The 17,096-nt window shown below is 42.6% G+C and overlaps 1 protein-coding gene across 1 annotated transcript in view; it reads left to right on the top strand.

Moving 5' to 3' along the window:
* The window catches only part of mcf2l2 (MCF.2 cell line derived transforming sequence-like 2), a gene marked incomplete at its 5' end in the record, with an annotated part of 122,275 nt that overhangs the window by 87,221 nt on the left and 17,958 nt on the right, over window positions 1-17,096 (top strand). Inside the window, 4 exon segments of the mRNA XM_021313536.2 lie at window positions 3,574-3,666; window positions 8,965-9,054; window positions 12,794-12,865; window positions 13,212-13,322. Of these exon segments, the coding sequence (XP_021169211.1) occupies window positions 3,574-3,666; window positions 8,965-9,054; window positions 12,794-12,865; window positions 13,212-13,322 (366 nt within the window).

The following is a 17,096-nucleotide window of genomic DNA, read 5'->3' as shown; positions in this document are numbered from 1 at the left end:
TGCATTTTAAATTTGTGAGCAACCAATTAGAAAGTAAGTGGTTATGATTCATGACTACTATATTACCCTTTCATTATAATATAATTGAGTTTTTTTGCGTAAGAAAATGGTTAGCAGTCAGTTTGTATCCTGATTCATTCCTCATTACATTCTCGTCCTATGTGAACCATTAAAAAAACTAGCTGATCAAGCCTTTATCTGTTCTACTACATCCACTGTCACCACCTCCTCTGTTCCCATTCTCTCGAATTCTTCCTCTTTTGTTTTGTTGACTTCCCTTCTGCCAAAAATCCTCTACTCATCCTCTACTTCAGTCTTTAGCTCTTTTTGACTCGCACACACGGACACACGCCCACAAAATACTGTACTGGTACAAAGGACTCTACCATATTACTCATTTACACTGACCAAGGGGAGTCTTTAACCACAAAGATAAGCAGCGCAGTGATTACCTTGCAGAGCACATTAAACATGTTCAGTCATTTCCCTTCTGCACAGACCAAACATCCAGCCATAGTAAAGGTGCAGCGGCCCATCCAGTTATGTAAAATTAATTTTTTAATATTCTATTCCATCCCTATCCTTATATGTAGTGTGCTTCTGCTTCTCCCTTTTTATTAACCTAAGCCAACTATTTGGGTGCAGCAGAGAGGACCAACTTGTTGAGGAAGGATCATGGAAACAGTTCTTAATATAAAGTAGTGATGCCTGCAATCTGTGTGAAAGACAATAAATACTGAGGATGGTGAAGCAGTGGGCAAAATGCAGTTCATCTTGATATAGTTTGTGTTATATATAAATTCTGTTTAATTAGACCCACAGTACGATCCGCTCTTGAATGTGTTGCAAACTCCATTGAGGCACCATCTCCAATAAAAATGCCCCTAATGTTGTCTGGGAACAGAATTGGATTGCAAAATGTTTCAGATTGAATAAACTGTTGAAAATTGACTGAACTTTGTATGACCTCATGTACCGAGTGCCCACCCTAAGCATAGAAGACTTTGGACATTTGTTCAGTCAAACCCAGGATTGTCTCACTGCATTATTCTGCCTGTATCTTGCATCTGGTTGAAGAAACGCCCCGGCTGTCTTTAGAAAATAAGAATCAAGAATGTTTACTGTTACTATGTGTTACCTTTGTGAAATATTTGATGAGACACCGGCTCAGAATGCACACAGATTACACATAACATGCAGACACAACAAGGCATATTTTTTTCTCCTAAAATCAGTCGATTACACTGACGGACACACTCCCTGAGAAGCCTAAAGCATGCAAATAGACCTGATGATACAGATTACTGTGCGGCTGCATGATAGTATCACACAAACATGTCTTTACATACAGTAAATTACTGTCCAATAAATGTAACTCTTCTAGTTACAAAACTGTACAATTTGCATGGATGTCCAACAGACATTCCTTGAGAAACTGGAGTGTCCAAATAGACATTAGCATGTGAGAGACAGTGAAAATAATTCTCAACCGGATCAAGAACCTGTAGAACCAGTAGTATGTTTGTAAATATGTTGGCCGGTGGGAGTAACAGCCCGCACAGCTTTGGGAAAGAAGCAATTTTTAAGTCTATTATTTTTTTATTTAATTGTGAATCGGTTTCCTGATGAAAGTGCATTGTCCGGATGGGTGGGATCTGCAGCAATATGTCTGGCCTTTTTCTACTCTTGTGCAATATAAACCATGTCCAGATTTTGTATTATCCCACAATCCTTATGCTGCCCTCACCACCTGTGCTAGATTGATCCTCTCCAGTGTTATGCAGCTCCCATACCACTCTGTCACGGTGAAGCACAAATGCTTTCAGTTGTAACTCCACCACCTCCCTTTGCATGCAGAGAGGAGCATGTTCCATCTTATCGGACCTCCTTTAGTCCATTATGACATCTTTGCTCTGCGACAGATTGGCGACCTGTCCAGGGTGTACCCTGCCTCTCGCCCATTGACAGCTGGAGCACCCATCGTGACCCCACAAGGGACAGACGTGACGGAAAATGGATGGATGGACCTCTTTGGTCTTGCTGTTGTCCTGGAGCACCACCTTGTCAGATTGTGGACTTCTGTAGTCGGTCTCTTAATTTTTGGATATGACATCCACCACAATGGTGTCATCTGCAAGTTTCAAAACCATGTGTGTGGAGTGGATAGCAGAGTAGTCGTATGTGAAGAATGTAATGAGAGCAGGGCTTAGGACACAGCCCTGCGGCATGCCAGTGTTGAGGATCAGTGGGACAGATGTGTGTTTCCCTAGCCTCACCACCTGGGTCCTGTTGGTGCAGTCACTAATCCAGGATAATATTTGTCTTCTGTCTCTATTTTTTCCACTCATATAGCTGTAGAAAAGTTTTTGAGTTTGTTTCAGTCCACAGTCTTCCTGAAAGCCAAAGGAACCGAGGTGAACAAGAGCTTCTTTAGCCCACGGTAAATTTCTGAGAAAAATGGGAGTCAGTGTTGGAGATGTTGAAGTCCAGTTTGCCACAGAAATGGATCAGTTAAAGGGGCTGTTTGAAATGAGCTCTCATCTCTCAGACAATATTAACGTGTATTTTTAATGCTTTTGTGACTTTAGATGCATTTCCATCACAGGAACCTTTCCCAAGTACCATTTTAGTTTTCTGAGCCCATCATTAACAGATCCTTCAGAGACCTGCAGCATGTATGTGGTCTATGCTTTTTTTGGGACACAGCTCTCAGCTTTCATCATTAAAATATCTTTTAATGTTACAAACCTCCTCTGACTTTGTAGGAATTAAAATACAGTTTTCAAGTGTAAACACTGAAATTAACCCACAGTTTATGGCTAGAACAGCGGTATTTTACTCCCGGCCAGAGCAATCACTATAATTATCACAACTCAGAAGTAAAAGAACACAAAAGTCTGTGTTGTCAAAATCTCTTTCAAGTGCATTGGCGTCACACTGTTCCATGGATCTCTTTCTACTCCTAACCACAGAGCCAGAGCTAAGAAGACACTGGTGTGGTGGAAGGAGTTACCACTCAGTATCATGCTAACTGTTCTCTGTTCCACAGTGGAAGTGCTCACAAAACAATGCCACAGTAGATGACAGTTCCTGAAAAAACGTTCCAGATGTCATAGTCAAGACACACCTTTTGCATCATACACCAAAAATAGCTAACACATTGTCAGTTATATATTTGGCCTGTTTTTTATTTTGTTCTTTTTTTTCTCTCTTTTTTTTTTTTTTTGCATTTTTGGCATTAAAAATGTGTTCATTTCACTTTGTGTTCATATACCCTGCTTGTGTAATGTTTCTGAAATTAACCTGTTTTCACTATCAAATGGCAACCTTAATTCTAGGATCTGTACCTTTTATATTGGTACTATAATGTATGCTTTTCCTGTGCAAACAGGAAATGCTGCTTCTAAGCACATGCTGATGTTGTTTAACACCTATTAATACCTTCTGTATCATGGATTTGTAAGAAAGAGTCTATCAATCATTTCACTTAAAAAAACAAAACAAAAGGCTTTTAGACTCTGCTGGTCATGGATTTCCCTGCTTTACTAACATCTTCTTTGCCTTGCTGCTCAGTTGATGCTTCAGCCCATTCAGGCCACTCAGCTCTTAATGCTCGGAAGCATTTCACCTTGCAGGGACTTTCCAATAGAAGGTCTCTTCCAGCAGGTAACAATTATCATCATTATCATCATCATTAACACAGGCAACCGGAGCACCATCCACTTAATTTTGGCCCCGTTTATCTTTGCATCCTACTGTTGTGAACATCATCTTTACATCATATTATCATCTTGAACAGCATCTGCATTGTTCATATTGTTTTTATTGTAGCTGTTTCTGTATCTCTACACATGCTGGAACAGATAGACAATAAGGTTTCTTGAAGGATACTTATTTTGCTATTTGTTAGAATAATAAATGAGAGGAATATTTTAAGCAACAACCAAATATCTCTGCCATTTTCTTGCCAATTAGCCTTTCTTTTTAATTCTGTAGGAAGACAAGATTGCAGAGCAAATTAATGTTTGTACATCACCTTTTTGAGCATTGAACTCTGTAACATTCACTTTTTGTTTGATCACCATACAAACCACCGACTTTTCAGACATATTAAAACATTTGGCCACCTGAGTACCAAAGCTCTCACGTATCGTATATTTCTTATATATATGCCACTGGGACAGAAACAAGGCAACTGCATATTAATGTTGCAGCAGTACAAAATAATGATATAATTTACTCTCATATTGCACTATGCAGATGCCTTACTTAGCTGTGGAGATGTGGGAAGGTTGAAACTGAAAGACAAGCTTCAATTATTACTTGCTGCCTGATTAATAATAATTATTCACCCCCATTGATCATTTAAATTTTATTCCCAGATGGGTTTTTATGTGGAAGGGGAAAAAAAGTGACAAAAAGCAATGTACCCAGTCATGGCACAACAGTGCTTTTTAAACTCCCCCTCATTGGTTTCAGTTTAAACAAACTTTTCAGTGAATGCAACAAAAGCAAGACACATACTTCAGAGACATGACAGGACTTAATGTTGCACAAACTCTCCTTCATTTCATGTTTAGATCTATGTAAGTGGTGTTTTTCCAAGTTGCCAGTAAACTTGGCAGACTAAGAAACTTTGTGGCAGTATAGCAAGCTGGTAGCTTTAGAAACATGCCTTACTGGAGAGCAACAGACTGCCATTGCCCCAGCTCTTTTACCTGACATGCGGTCTTGTGGAATGTTGGCGGGAATGTGAGCCTTTTGTCACAAAGGAGCCTTTCTGGTTTTTCGTGGACCCATACCTAACTAAGAATCCTTCCACACCGGACATGGACCATAAAAGACTCTCCTCAGCATACACGACACATTAGAACCTAAGAATTTGGGAAGCCTTTTTTTGTATGAAGGCATACCACTGCTACACTCTTAGTAGTTGCTAAATAGGATAACGCCAATTATTTTTCGTGTTGGACACACTTTCTTGCTTTCTTACCACTTCCCCCTGATTCTACAACTGCACATGGCCCAACAACCCAGGCGGTCCATCTCTCTCAGAGATGGAATATCAAGAGACATCAGTGGCACCAAACTGCTGGCCTGCATAATACTACAGGAACTCTACAAAGGCTTTTGCTTGTTCAAAACAACTGGGAACTCTTACACCCCAGAATATGTAATGGGAAGCATTCACTGTTTGTGCAGTAGTTTGGTACTATCTTAATTAAGTGGCCAGGGTCCTTAGGTCCCTGTATCCTGGTTTAATGCATATAAAAGTATATAACACCCTTAAATACCACTCATACTTCCATCCAATCATTCATGGATCACCAATTGTTCTTTGCAGCCCACTGGAAAAAATCTTCTTCTCTTTAGCTGTTAAAGACGGGGTTCACATCCTGACATTTTCTGGATGAAAATCCAAATTGTTGATCTGATTTCCCTCAGTTTACTCACAAATGTTGTGTTTTTCAGCTCATTTGGTTTTCAGTCCTTTTGTCATGTATTTCTAATGTGCAGGTATGTTGCTGCTGGCTTGTTGTCTGTACTGTGATGACAGCTAATGAGCTACAACAGTTCATCGGGGTCTACAAGCAATCTTTTTTTATCTCCACACTCACTAGAGTATTTAGACGTGTGCAGGGAAATGTCATTTTACAGATCTGGGTCAGGATCTTTTCCTCAGAACTGAATAAAAAAAAAAATCATGTTTAGTAAAATAGCCTATTTGTTAAAACAGTTTTAGTTATTGTTTTATGTGTTTGGTAGTTTAAAAATACATTTTCAGATAACCAGAAATAACATAACAGCATACACACTCCTGTTGAAAGACAAGTCCAACTATTGTCCAGATTTAAGTCATTAACAAAACCACGTGGTGACTTAAATATCCAATCAGGATTTGAATAAAAGATATGCCTGTAAGGCAAAGATATACCCATTGTGACATGCCCATCCAATCATGTATTTCGCTTTACGTAGGGTCTGCTTTTCCTTAACTTGGATTGGCCTTCTGTTGTTGCAGACCTACTTCATCAAAAGATGAAAAGGAAAGTGGTCAGGTGGGCTGGCAAAGAGTTTTGACCTAAAATCTTCAGGTTTCTGATAGGAAGCTGATGATAGAGAAAGACATAATTTTAAAAAGCTTACAGCTTTTTATTTTTTCTTCTAACATTACTGTTTTTAAGTAGAATTTTACTGGATATATGTCACATTAAAGGAAAAAATGTTTGGAAAGACTAGTTACAGTCTCATTTTTGACATCACAGCACACCAGCATTTAAAGAGGGATGTGGACACTTTTGAGAACCCCTGCATGTCTCTCCTGTTGTTTTTTTCTCTACTAAATAGGATAAAAATCCTTAAAGATTAAATGTATGCAATAGCCATAGATCTATAACCCAAACACAACTTCTTTTCCTTTACTTCTTTAGCTAAAGAAGTTGTTCTGTCAGACAGCTGGTGGTGGGGGAACAGAGATCTGAGACGCAGTTTAGCAATAAATGAGCTATCCTTACATTCTGAAATGTATTAACATTTTTGGAGGAAGCCCTAGCTTGAATTCTGCCACACCATTGGGTATGAGGCCATTTCAGCCCCATGTGCATCTAAGTACCCTCACGATAGGGAAAGAAAAGGGCTGAGATCAATATCCAGCCTGGAGGAAGGACGGCAGTCTCATTGTGGTTGGTGTTTTGCTTTCCCCCTAATCTCCACCTACAGTGAGGGCCAAAAGTATTGAGAATGACACAAATATTGTATTTTCACATGATCTGCTGCCCTCTGGTTTTCATGTGTGTATGTCAGATGTTGTCATCACATAAGTACAGAAATACAATTGCAATCATATGAGTAACAAAAGCTTTTAATGACATTTAGAATGAGTTAATGCAGCAAGTCAATATTTGCAGTGTTGGCCCCTCTTCTCTGGACCTCTGCAATTCTCCCTGGACCTCTGCAATTCTCCCTTGTGTACTTCTGGACCAAATCCTGACTGATAGCAGTCCATTCTTGCACAATCAATGCTTGCATTTTGTCAGAATTCCTAGGTTTTCGTTTTTCCACCCGTCTCTTGATGATTGACCACAAGTTTTCAATGGGATTAAGATCAGGGGAGTTTCCAGGCCATGGACCCAGAATCTCTATGTTTTGTTCCCTGAGTCAGTTAGATATCACCTTTGCTTTATGGCAAGGTGCTCCATCATGCTGGAAAAGGCATTGTTCATCACCAAACTGCTTATGGACGGTTGGGAGAAGTTGCTCTCGGAGGACATTCTGGTACCATTCTGTATTCATGGCTGGCTTTTAGGTAAGACTGTGAGAGAGCCGACTCCCTTGGCTGAGAAGCAACCCCACACATGAATGGTTTCAGGATGCTTTACAGTTGGCATGAGACAAGACTGGTGGTAGCGCTCACCTCGTCTTCTCCGAACAAGCTGTTTTCCAGATGTCCCAAACAATTGGAAAGGGGATTCATCAGAGAAAAGGACTTTACCCCAGTCCTCAGCAGTCCACTCCCTGTACCTTTTGCAGAATATCAGTCTGTCCCTGATGTTTTTTCCTGGAGAGAAGTGGCTTTTTTGCTGCCCTCCTTGAGACCAGGCCTTGCTCCAAGAGTCTCCGCCTCACAGTGCGTGCAGATGCACTCGTACCTGCCTGCTGCCATTCCTGAGCAAGCTCTGCACTGCTGGTAGCCCGAACCCGCAGCTGAAACACTTTTAAGAGACGGTCCTGGTGCTGGCTGGTCATTCTTGAGCGCCCTGGAGCCTTTTTGGCAACAATGGAACCTCTCTCCTTGAAGTTTTTGATGATGCAATAGGTTGTTGACTGAGGTGCAATCTTTCTAGCTGCGATTTTCTTTCCTGTTAGGCCATTTTTGTGCAGTGTAATGATGACTGCATGTGTTTCTTTAGAGATAACCATGGTTCACAGAAGAGAAACAATAATGCCAAGCACCAGCCTCTTTTTAAAGTGTCCAGTGGTGTCATTCTTACTTAATCATGACAGATTGATCTCCACCCACACCTGTGTTAATGGAGCAATCACTGAAACAATGTTAGCTGGTCCTTTTAAGGCAGGGCTGCAATGACGTTGAAATGTTTTGGGGGATAAAGTTAATTTTCTAGGCAAATATTGACTTTGCAATTAATTGCTGTTACACAGATCACTCTTTATAACATTCTGGAGTATATGCAAATTGCCGTTATAAAAACCGAAGCAGTAGACTTTGTAAATATTAACATTTGAATCATTCTCAATACTTTTGACCATGACTGTACAGTGAGGGCCACCTACTTGTTTGAAGGAGAGGAAGCTTTCGGTCCCAAGGTGATAGCCTTGTCATCTGATAGAAAACTCCCTTTAAAACAAGGGAACGCTGGTCCTCTGTTATGTTGCACTGGTGTTGCATCACGTGTTGACACTGATTTTAGCAAGTCACACATCCGCAGCTAGTGAAGTATTATACTCATGGTGTTTATTGTGTTGCAAAGTCTCTTTGACCTGTTATGAAGGTAGTAAAGTATGGGAAACATCTCGGAACAAGAAGTATATTTGCATCATCTCAGCTGGAAGTCATTATGTTTTCCTGTTTAGTTCCAATTTGCTTTGCTTTCTTTATCCTACACGCATATGCTTAACAGCGACCTATGTTTCCTTGTCATTTATTGCTTCCTCAGAGTTGTTTTAGTCTCTCGTTTTGCATTTTAAGCATATATTACAAACTCTATCCACGGAGAAATTTGTAAGGCATTTGAGTATTTTTTAAATCCCATTCGTTCGCATTAGACAATGACGATCTCTACATCGCTTGTGTCCTCCTCTCACACTGTCATGTGGTTTGTCTTTCATCCTCACTACATCTGCTGTTTCTTTTGCTCTTTTATTAATTTACAATGATGTAGATCTCAATGGCTCCCTTTCCCTGCTTTTCTGTTCCCCCATTCCTTTCCACTTATTTTGCCATAGAACCCACTGCAAAAGAGGCAGAGCTCCCTCGCCGCTTCTCTCTCACTTCCTCTCTTGCCTCCTCTTCCTCCGCCATGCGACGCAACAAAGGTACTGAGTTTCCAGAGATGTGTTTTTCACTCTCTTTTTCTAGTCTTTTTTCCTTTTTTTTCTAAATCTTTGTAATATTTGTGACTTTCATGTAACTATATTAAAAATGAAACATTTTCGATGCAAACTGAATTACAGTGCCTTGCAAAAGTGTTATTAGCCCTTGGACTTTTCTACATTTTGTCACTTTAAAACCACAAACCTCAACTAATTTTATTGGACATTTCCCAGAAGACCAGAAACCAACGCAGTATGTAGCATGCAGTGTGGTATAACTCAAAACATCTTATACATTTTAGACTCTTCAAAAATACCCCCCCTTGCTTTGATTGCTGCTTTGCACATTGTTGGCTTTCTTTCAATGAGCTGCATGAGGTTAGTCACCTGAAATGGGTTCCCAACAGTCTTGAAGGAGTTCCCAGAGGTAGGAATAAAAATAAAGACAGGCCACTGAATGAGAAGAAGTGTCCAAACGTTTGAAGGGTAGTATCAATAAACAACAAATGCAACATATTTGAAAAAATTTTTCTCTCTGTAACATTCACTTGGATGATAACACAGCACATGTTAGAAAAGTCATAGGCATCAGTCTAACTTCAAAAACTTGAATGAATGTAAACAATAGTTAAGTAATGGCAGCAGATAAAAGTAAAATCCCAGACCAGTAATAAGTCTATACTTACCAGACACAGCTGCAGTCCAAGATTAATGTACACCCGTGATGCACATACATTTAATCTGGGTTTTAGGCAAGAGATGCTTTGAACTATTCTTTTTTAGAATTAAATTATTAAACAATATACAACTGCAATGGTTTTTGTAAGCATAAATCAGTTGTGCACCTTTGAATATGGATTATATTTTCTTTAATCCACACAGGTATAAAACAACACATTATCCCTTTATTATCAATAATGGTGACTTGGTATGATAAACCTCTACCTCGGGCTTTTTGTAGCCATCAGCAAGCTTCTGGCATCTTCCTTTCTAACTACATGTTTGACCAATCTATTTGAGAAAATTTGTCAAGCTTGTTTAAATAGGCTGGTTTTCCATAGCTTTTAGGCATAGCCTGCAAAGTTTCAACAGAATTTCGAAGAGGCAGTTTTAGTAGCTCATGTGAGGAACTGGAAACTACCTTGATAGTTTAGCTTGAGTTAAGCTTTAATGTCATGGAGATGGTTCAGGCCCTCCGCTGAACCTTTCCATGGTGGTGACACATCAAAATAACACAGAATTACATATGACTGTTTAGAAACTGTTGTTTAAAAATAGCTCTTAAAGACGTCCCTAACATTGTTTTCGCTGCTGGTTAGTCCAATGGCTGCCGTCAAAGTCAGAATCTCAGTCAGAATCACTGTTGAGAAGGTATTGAGTCAAAATAAAGTTTTTAATTTAATAGCTTGTTAAAAGATGTAGGGGAATATTAACCTGACAGAAGCCAGACGCATGTCGCTCCGCCTAGCTCCACTCACATACATCTGGGACATCGCCCGTAGAAAGTGATTTCTCCAACCAATTTTATGGTCTGGCCAATCAGGATGCAGGGCTGGCATTTCATAGATGTGACGTAGTGGAGACGCGACCATGACGTGAGACTGTTTTGATAGCAATGGCGGCTCGTCGAAGAAGCAAGCGTTAACATTGATGCTGCTATTCCTTCCGTGTTGTCCAATCTACCTAATATTGTTTCATTAAAAGAACATCAGAGAACGCCTCTGAAGGCTTTTGTTGGTGGAAACGATGTTTTCGCCCTTCTCCCGACTGGATTTGGCAAGTTTTGTTTTCCGGGGCGCGTCCGCGTCGGCAGCGGACGCGCCCCGGAGCGGTTAACGCGAACCATATTAGGAGGCCTTTAGTCCTCAACGCGGTCGGCCCGGGATCGACTCCGACCCGCGGCGCTTTGCCGCCTGTCTTCCCCCCTCTTCCTGTCAGCTCACTGTCAATAAAATGCGTGCCTCTAGAGCCGCAAACACATAAATTTTTTTTTTTTTTTCCTGCGTCGCTATCATCAGCGTCACGGGTTAGCTTCGGTGTGAGTGGTTGAAATAGCACGTCGATAAAGATGACAGACAAGTGGCTTATCCAATCATATGCAAGAATTTTTGATAAGGCCCAGCCTTCAGTAAAGGCAATTCCTATGGCGGTGTCCCAGATGTATGTGAGTGGAGCTAGGCGGAGCGACATGCGTCTGGCTTTTGTCAGGTTAGGGGAATATATCTACAGTGACATAAATAAAATAAACTAGAACATCTGTTCCGATGAAGCTCTTGTGAGATTAAAAGTACCGTTTGAAAATAACAGGTATTAAAGATACTTTTCATTAAGTCCACATATCTGTATTAAAATTATTTTATTGGTCTTATGTATTATCCTAATCTTTAATTTAACGTTTTTATTAGCTATATGCAGAAAACCATCATGATTAACTGAAATAAAGCCATAAAATGATTCTATATAATGTGAATTGAATTACTGAAGTAGGCTAATGTTTTCATAATATTCAAAGTTATTGAACATGTCTGTATATGTTTGAGCCTGAATATATCAGAGAAAATTCACAATAATTTTAAGCCTGTGCACCTAGATCTCTTTTTTAAGGCAGCCCCGTGTAACTTTAGCCACTAGGGGCGCTAGACCTGTAACCTCCAGGTTTAGCACCCCTGACAGCCACTGGCAACACTCCACTGTCACAAAATTAAACAGTCTTCCTCCGGGTTTTGGAATCTGAAAGCAGACCAGTTTGGACCAGCAGGTTGCGAAGTCATGGAGTTGCTTGTAAGGAAACATGACCCATTCAGCAACGGATCCGACCCTCCAAATTTGCATAGAGTTTTTAAGAAGGGCAGCCCGAACGGAGCATCCATATGTCCCAGGTGCTGTATATTGACCTGAAAAATCATTTAATATACCTCAAATTAAGTTAATACTTGGGTCAGAACTTATATGGTGCTGCTTTACATCCTTGTTGTTTTTTGCATCTATTCCACACTGGAAAAACAACTATTTTTAAAGTAAAAAAACAACATTAATACCCATGATGAGTGTATATAAACAATCCTACCTGCATTATGTTCAGCAACTGTTGCTACAGCCAACTTGCTCCTCACAAATGAACTGGATTCGTCTCCTGTTTCTGCTCATGAGTGGATTCTGTCAGTTCTCCAGCCTCCCTGTGAAATGTTGTTTCCTAGTCAACTTCCTGAGAGTCAAGGGATGTTGAGTTTTGCGCTGCCATCAGTGTACCAGAGCCAATAGCTTCTCATACTGATGAGACAGAAAATAAATGATGAAGACTCCCCAGTGCCACCTAGATCTAAGATGTTAACTGTTTTTGATCAGTTTAAGACTGTTCAGTGTTTGAGACATGGCACAAGGTGGCCTTCTTGGTGTTTTTCTATTTTTTTCAGACCACATAAATCTCTTCTGAACCTAACAAGAAAATGAATAAACATGCTTTTTTGGTTCTTTTTACAGTTAAGTTTTTCTTCTTTTGTAGTTGGACCAATTCTTCAGTGTGTCTGATCCATGTGTCTTTTTATAGTAATGATCATCATAAAATTATTTAAAAAGCAAAAGAGCAAAAGCATTCCTTCTTAACTTTTTAACTGACAGACATTAAATGCCACTGAATTATAATGTAAGAGGAGCTTACTGGATGTTCCTGGGTTACTTTATGTGCCGTTCTTTATAATGGGCTACTTTCTGAATAAGTGTCTGATTGCATCTTTTTTGCCAGGTCCCCTCTCTGCTAGCATTAAGAGCAAGAGACATGAGATAAAGAGCGATCCCACTCCTTTTGGTTACGAAGGTATACGTAAAAAGATAATTTTAAGCCTTTTGTGAAGCTTGACAAATGTTGTAATTGGTGGTGGTATTTTATTTTCTGGATGTTTGTTTATGTCTCCATTAGTTGCCTGATTTGGGAACTTTACAGTGCATGATCAAGTTCAGAAAGAATTAGATGACATGTTTTTGTTGCATGTGATTATTTTTGTGTGGTCCAGAGTTTTTTTTTCCAGTGGTGTCAAGTCCTGCATCAGTAGAGCTGCTCTTATTTTTGATTGAAGTACATTTGATCATTTTGCAACTGCCACCGTTTGTTACATTCGTTTTTATTTGCTAAGATCGGCATAAAGAATTTGGCTTCCCTGCAGATACGCTACGTGGCGCGATGGCTGCAGTTGGGAAGCGGCAGAGCATGACCAGCAACATTGCTGAGGGTGCTGTTAGCACAGCAGCTGTCCCCAGATCAACGTCCCAGCCAGGTAACTGCAGAGGACTCATGGAGACATTTCCCAGGACGCCTCATATAACTGACAGCGAAACTAAATCTTGGATATTTAAAGCACTAATGGAAAGGGAGCTTTTCCTGGTGTGGTTTACGTTGTAAGCCAAATTTCTCCAAGCCAGGTATATTTTGGATTAAGTTACATAAAACATTGCACAGCGTCTTGTTTATGTCTAATGTGCCATCGAGCTGTGTGAAAGGGGCTGAAAACTGGGGCCTCATGAGGAGTTAGCACCAATGCGGAAGAGGTTTACTGCTTTTGACTTTTCATAGCTGCCTGACATGTTGGTTGCCATCCTTTTTAGAATTGTGAAGATGTATAAAATTTAAACTCTCACTTATTTACGAAGAATTACAGATATATATGTAGCGTCCAGCCCCCTCATCAGTACAGTTTTAGGTGTACAAGATCATTGGCATTGCACCCAGCTTCTTGTATGCTCTGGCTAACTCTAGGATCTTCAAAACTTTCTACTGTTTCTTGTTTTAACACTGTGTACACTGTATGAGTAAGATTCCCAAGATCTTGCGAGTCAAAATTGAAAGTCTTGGGAAAAAGAGTCCCCGTTTAATCCTAGCGTTTTCTCTACTGCACCAGATTCAGCATCGTCCTTTCTTTATCGGCTTCCCCAAATTATTTAAATCTAATATCTAGTCTACAAAAAAACACATCATTTATTAAAACAGATGAAGTCAGTATGGAGAAGCTATGTTTGAAAACCTAAACACGTCCTTTCTGCTTCTGTAGGATTTAAGAAGGAAATGCTCTTCCTTAACTGAGCATCATGGAGGGGGATCCTCTTGGTTTGGGCCCTACAGCACAATGCAAGGGTGTTGTTGTGGGAAGGCTTTACCAATGTCATAGAGTGGCACGAGTGGTTGCTCATGAATCTGGGTGGGCTAATAAAATCCTTTTCAAATAGTTTAAACTCTATCAATCCTCCTACTGTCATGTTCTGGCCTGTCTGCTTACTGCCTCTCGTCCTCTACCGCCACAATCACGATCATCTTAGGCATCCGTAAGCCTGCTCCCTTGGCAGCTCAGTCAACCTCATGTCCTTCACCTGTTCATCTCCCTATATATACTAGACCTCAGCACACAGACAGGCGCCAGATTAAAAGTAGATGTAGATGTCCAGCGTTTTTCCCTGCCTGATCTCTGTTCAAGACCTCAACCTCATTCACACACCTGTTGCAGCCTGCCCATGATCACCAATGCCTGTCCAATGGAACTGATACCAGCCTCTGTCAACCTGCCTGTCATCTCCTGCTGTGAGCAGACAGCTGTCAGAATGGCCAGACTCATGCTTGAATCTGCAGGTTTCAATAGATCTTTTAAAGCATAACACCATGTCTGGCTGAATGTCAGATTCATTACACCTACGGTTAACATGAAAGTTACTCTACATGTAATAAGAACAGGTCCTCCCTGCAGATCTTAGAACTCAATTCTGTTGTTCTTGTAATGATCAGAGGCAGGGGATAGAGAATTCAGCCAGGTTCAGATCAGGTTTTTTTATTAACAAAAATCAAAAACAGGGAAAAAGCCAAAGAGACCGTCAAACCAAAAGATGGCAGAAAAACAAACAGTCCAGCAGGCCATGTAAAAACAGGAACAGACAGGCAGAACAGGATGGCTTGTGTTTCTGAAGACAAGAGGGTCAAAAATCCAAAACCAAAACTTAAACTGAATATTGCAGGAGAAGACTCACCCATAAACTCAACAAGATGACCTGGCACTGCTGTCTGGTCTCAACAGTTTGTATGGAGGTGGAAGCAGGTGAAACTGGTGAGAGGTGATTACAGCAGGGGTGGAATAGGCAGGTGTGCAGAGTAAGTAATTAGACCAGACATCAGTGCTGAGGCTCAAAACAAGAACAAACAAACCTAAAACAATAACTGCAAAAGAAACCTCAAAACCCACACTAAGACACAAACAAAAACTAAGACAGAACCTAAGCTAAAACTGTCAGGATGCAGTTCTCCTGCTGCACCATGGACAGTTCCGGAGCCTTCCACTACCTTCTCTCCCCTGCTTCACTCCATGCTGGATCAGTTTCACCTGCTGCAATAATCAAGTCTGGACTCATTCCACCTGTTCAACCTCCTACATAAACTCCTCTCATTTCTGCTTTCACTGCTGGCTCGTCAACGTCCTTCCCACGTCTGCTCATGCCTCACGTCTCCCAGCGTCCTTCGTCCCACATCGTGTGCTCCCATCTCCAGCCAGCCTCGTCTCTGCCTTCCTGCCTGCGTTCCCTCAAGTCCCCCGGCTTCGGCTCCACTACGTTCTCCTGCTCCAGCCACGGTCAACATCACTCTGCTGCCATCTGGTACAGTCTACTGGTTACCTTTCCACCACTCATCTCCTTCAATAAAACTCTTAAAACGAGGCTCTGTGTGTGGCTGAATTCAGGCTCAGTAATCAGTACCTGACAGTACGAGCCAGCCAGAATGAGCCTGTCGCCCACACAGAGTCCAGTGCCTGCCTCCCATCTGAGCTCCTTGGCTGAAACCATGTTCCTGGATCTGAGGAAGCTTCTGGACACTTTACCCACCGTTGACCCGCCCTGGGTACGGGTTGACACGGCGGAGAGCCTGTGGAACCTTTATAAGGATCAAACCACTGTGTTGTCTGTACTTGTAATCACTGGGCTAGCGGAGGAGATCGAGTGGATTAAGCAGGCTGCCTACGCCCAGATTCTCCACAGACCACCCCCAACCAGACCTCCGTTGGCCAGCCTGTCCGCCGCTGCTGCAGCTCCTGCCTCGGCTGTCTCCGCCGCTGCTGCAGCACCTGTCTCAGCTGTCTCCGCCGCTGCTGCAGCACCTGTCTCAGCTGTCTCCGCCGCTGCTGAAGCAGCTGCCTCGGTTGTCTCCGCCGCTGCTGCAGCACCTGTCTCAGCTGTCTCCGCCGCTGCTGCAGCTCCTGCCTTGGCTGTTCCCGCCGCTCCAGCAACTGTTGCCACTACTGTCTCTGCTGCTGCTCCCGATGCCCCACCGTCAGCAGCAGTCTCTACATCGCTGCCCGGCCCCTCCCGGCGCAGACGCCGGACGCGGCACCCCAAGATTTCTCCCGAGGCCAAGCCTGACATCTCCGCTGAAGCTGCACCAACTGCAGCCAACGTTACCTCCTTTTCCCCGGTGAGTCGGCCGAGTGCAGATGCCGCCGCTCAGTGGAGTCTGGCTAGAGCACCCCGCATTCATGAAGATCAGCTGTGGGACTTTTTCTACGGGGACAGGGACGACCTTCTCCCATGTTGGTCCGCCCCTGACGAAACTCCCACAGCCTACGAGGCCGGGGTGCACACCGCCTCACCAACCACCGCAGAGGTTCCCACCGCACACGCCACGGCCCAAGCCTACGTGGGTGTGCGCGCATCCGCCGAAAGCTCCGCTCTGCCGGCCGCCGAAAGCTCCACTCTGCCGGCTATAGTTGAGGCTCCTGCTTCGCTGGTCACGCTGGGAGTTCCCGCTGCGCACGCCATGGCCAAAGCCTGCGTGGGTGCGCACATCTTGCCGCCGCCACCCAACGTGAGAAAGGACCCGCCGGCCGACGAGAGAAAAGCCCCGCCGGCCGACGCAAGCCCCGCTCAGCCGGCCGACGCAAGCCCCGCTCAGCCGGCCGACGCAAGCCCCGCTCAGCCGGCCGACGCAACCTCCGCTCAGCCGGCCGACGCAACCTCCGCTCAGCCGGCCGACGCAACCTCCGCTCAGCCGGCCGACGCAACCTCCGCTCAGCTGGCTATAG

The sequence above is a fragment of the Fundulus heteroclitus genome, chromosome 9, assembly GCF_011125445.2.
Source record: "Fundulus heteroclitus isolate FHET01 chromosome 9, MU-UCD_Fhet_4.1, whole genome shotgun sequence".
NCBI classification, from domain to species: Eukaryota; Metazoa; Chordata; class Actinopteri; order Cyprinodontiformes; family Fundulidae; genus Fundulus; species Fundulus heteroclitus.
This window is presented reverse-complemented; position numbering and strand designations above follow the sequence as displayed.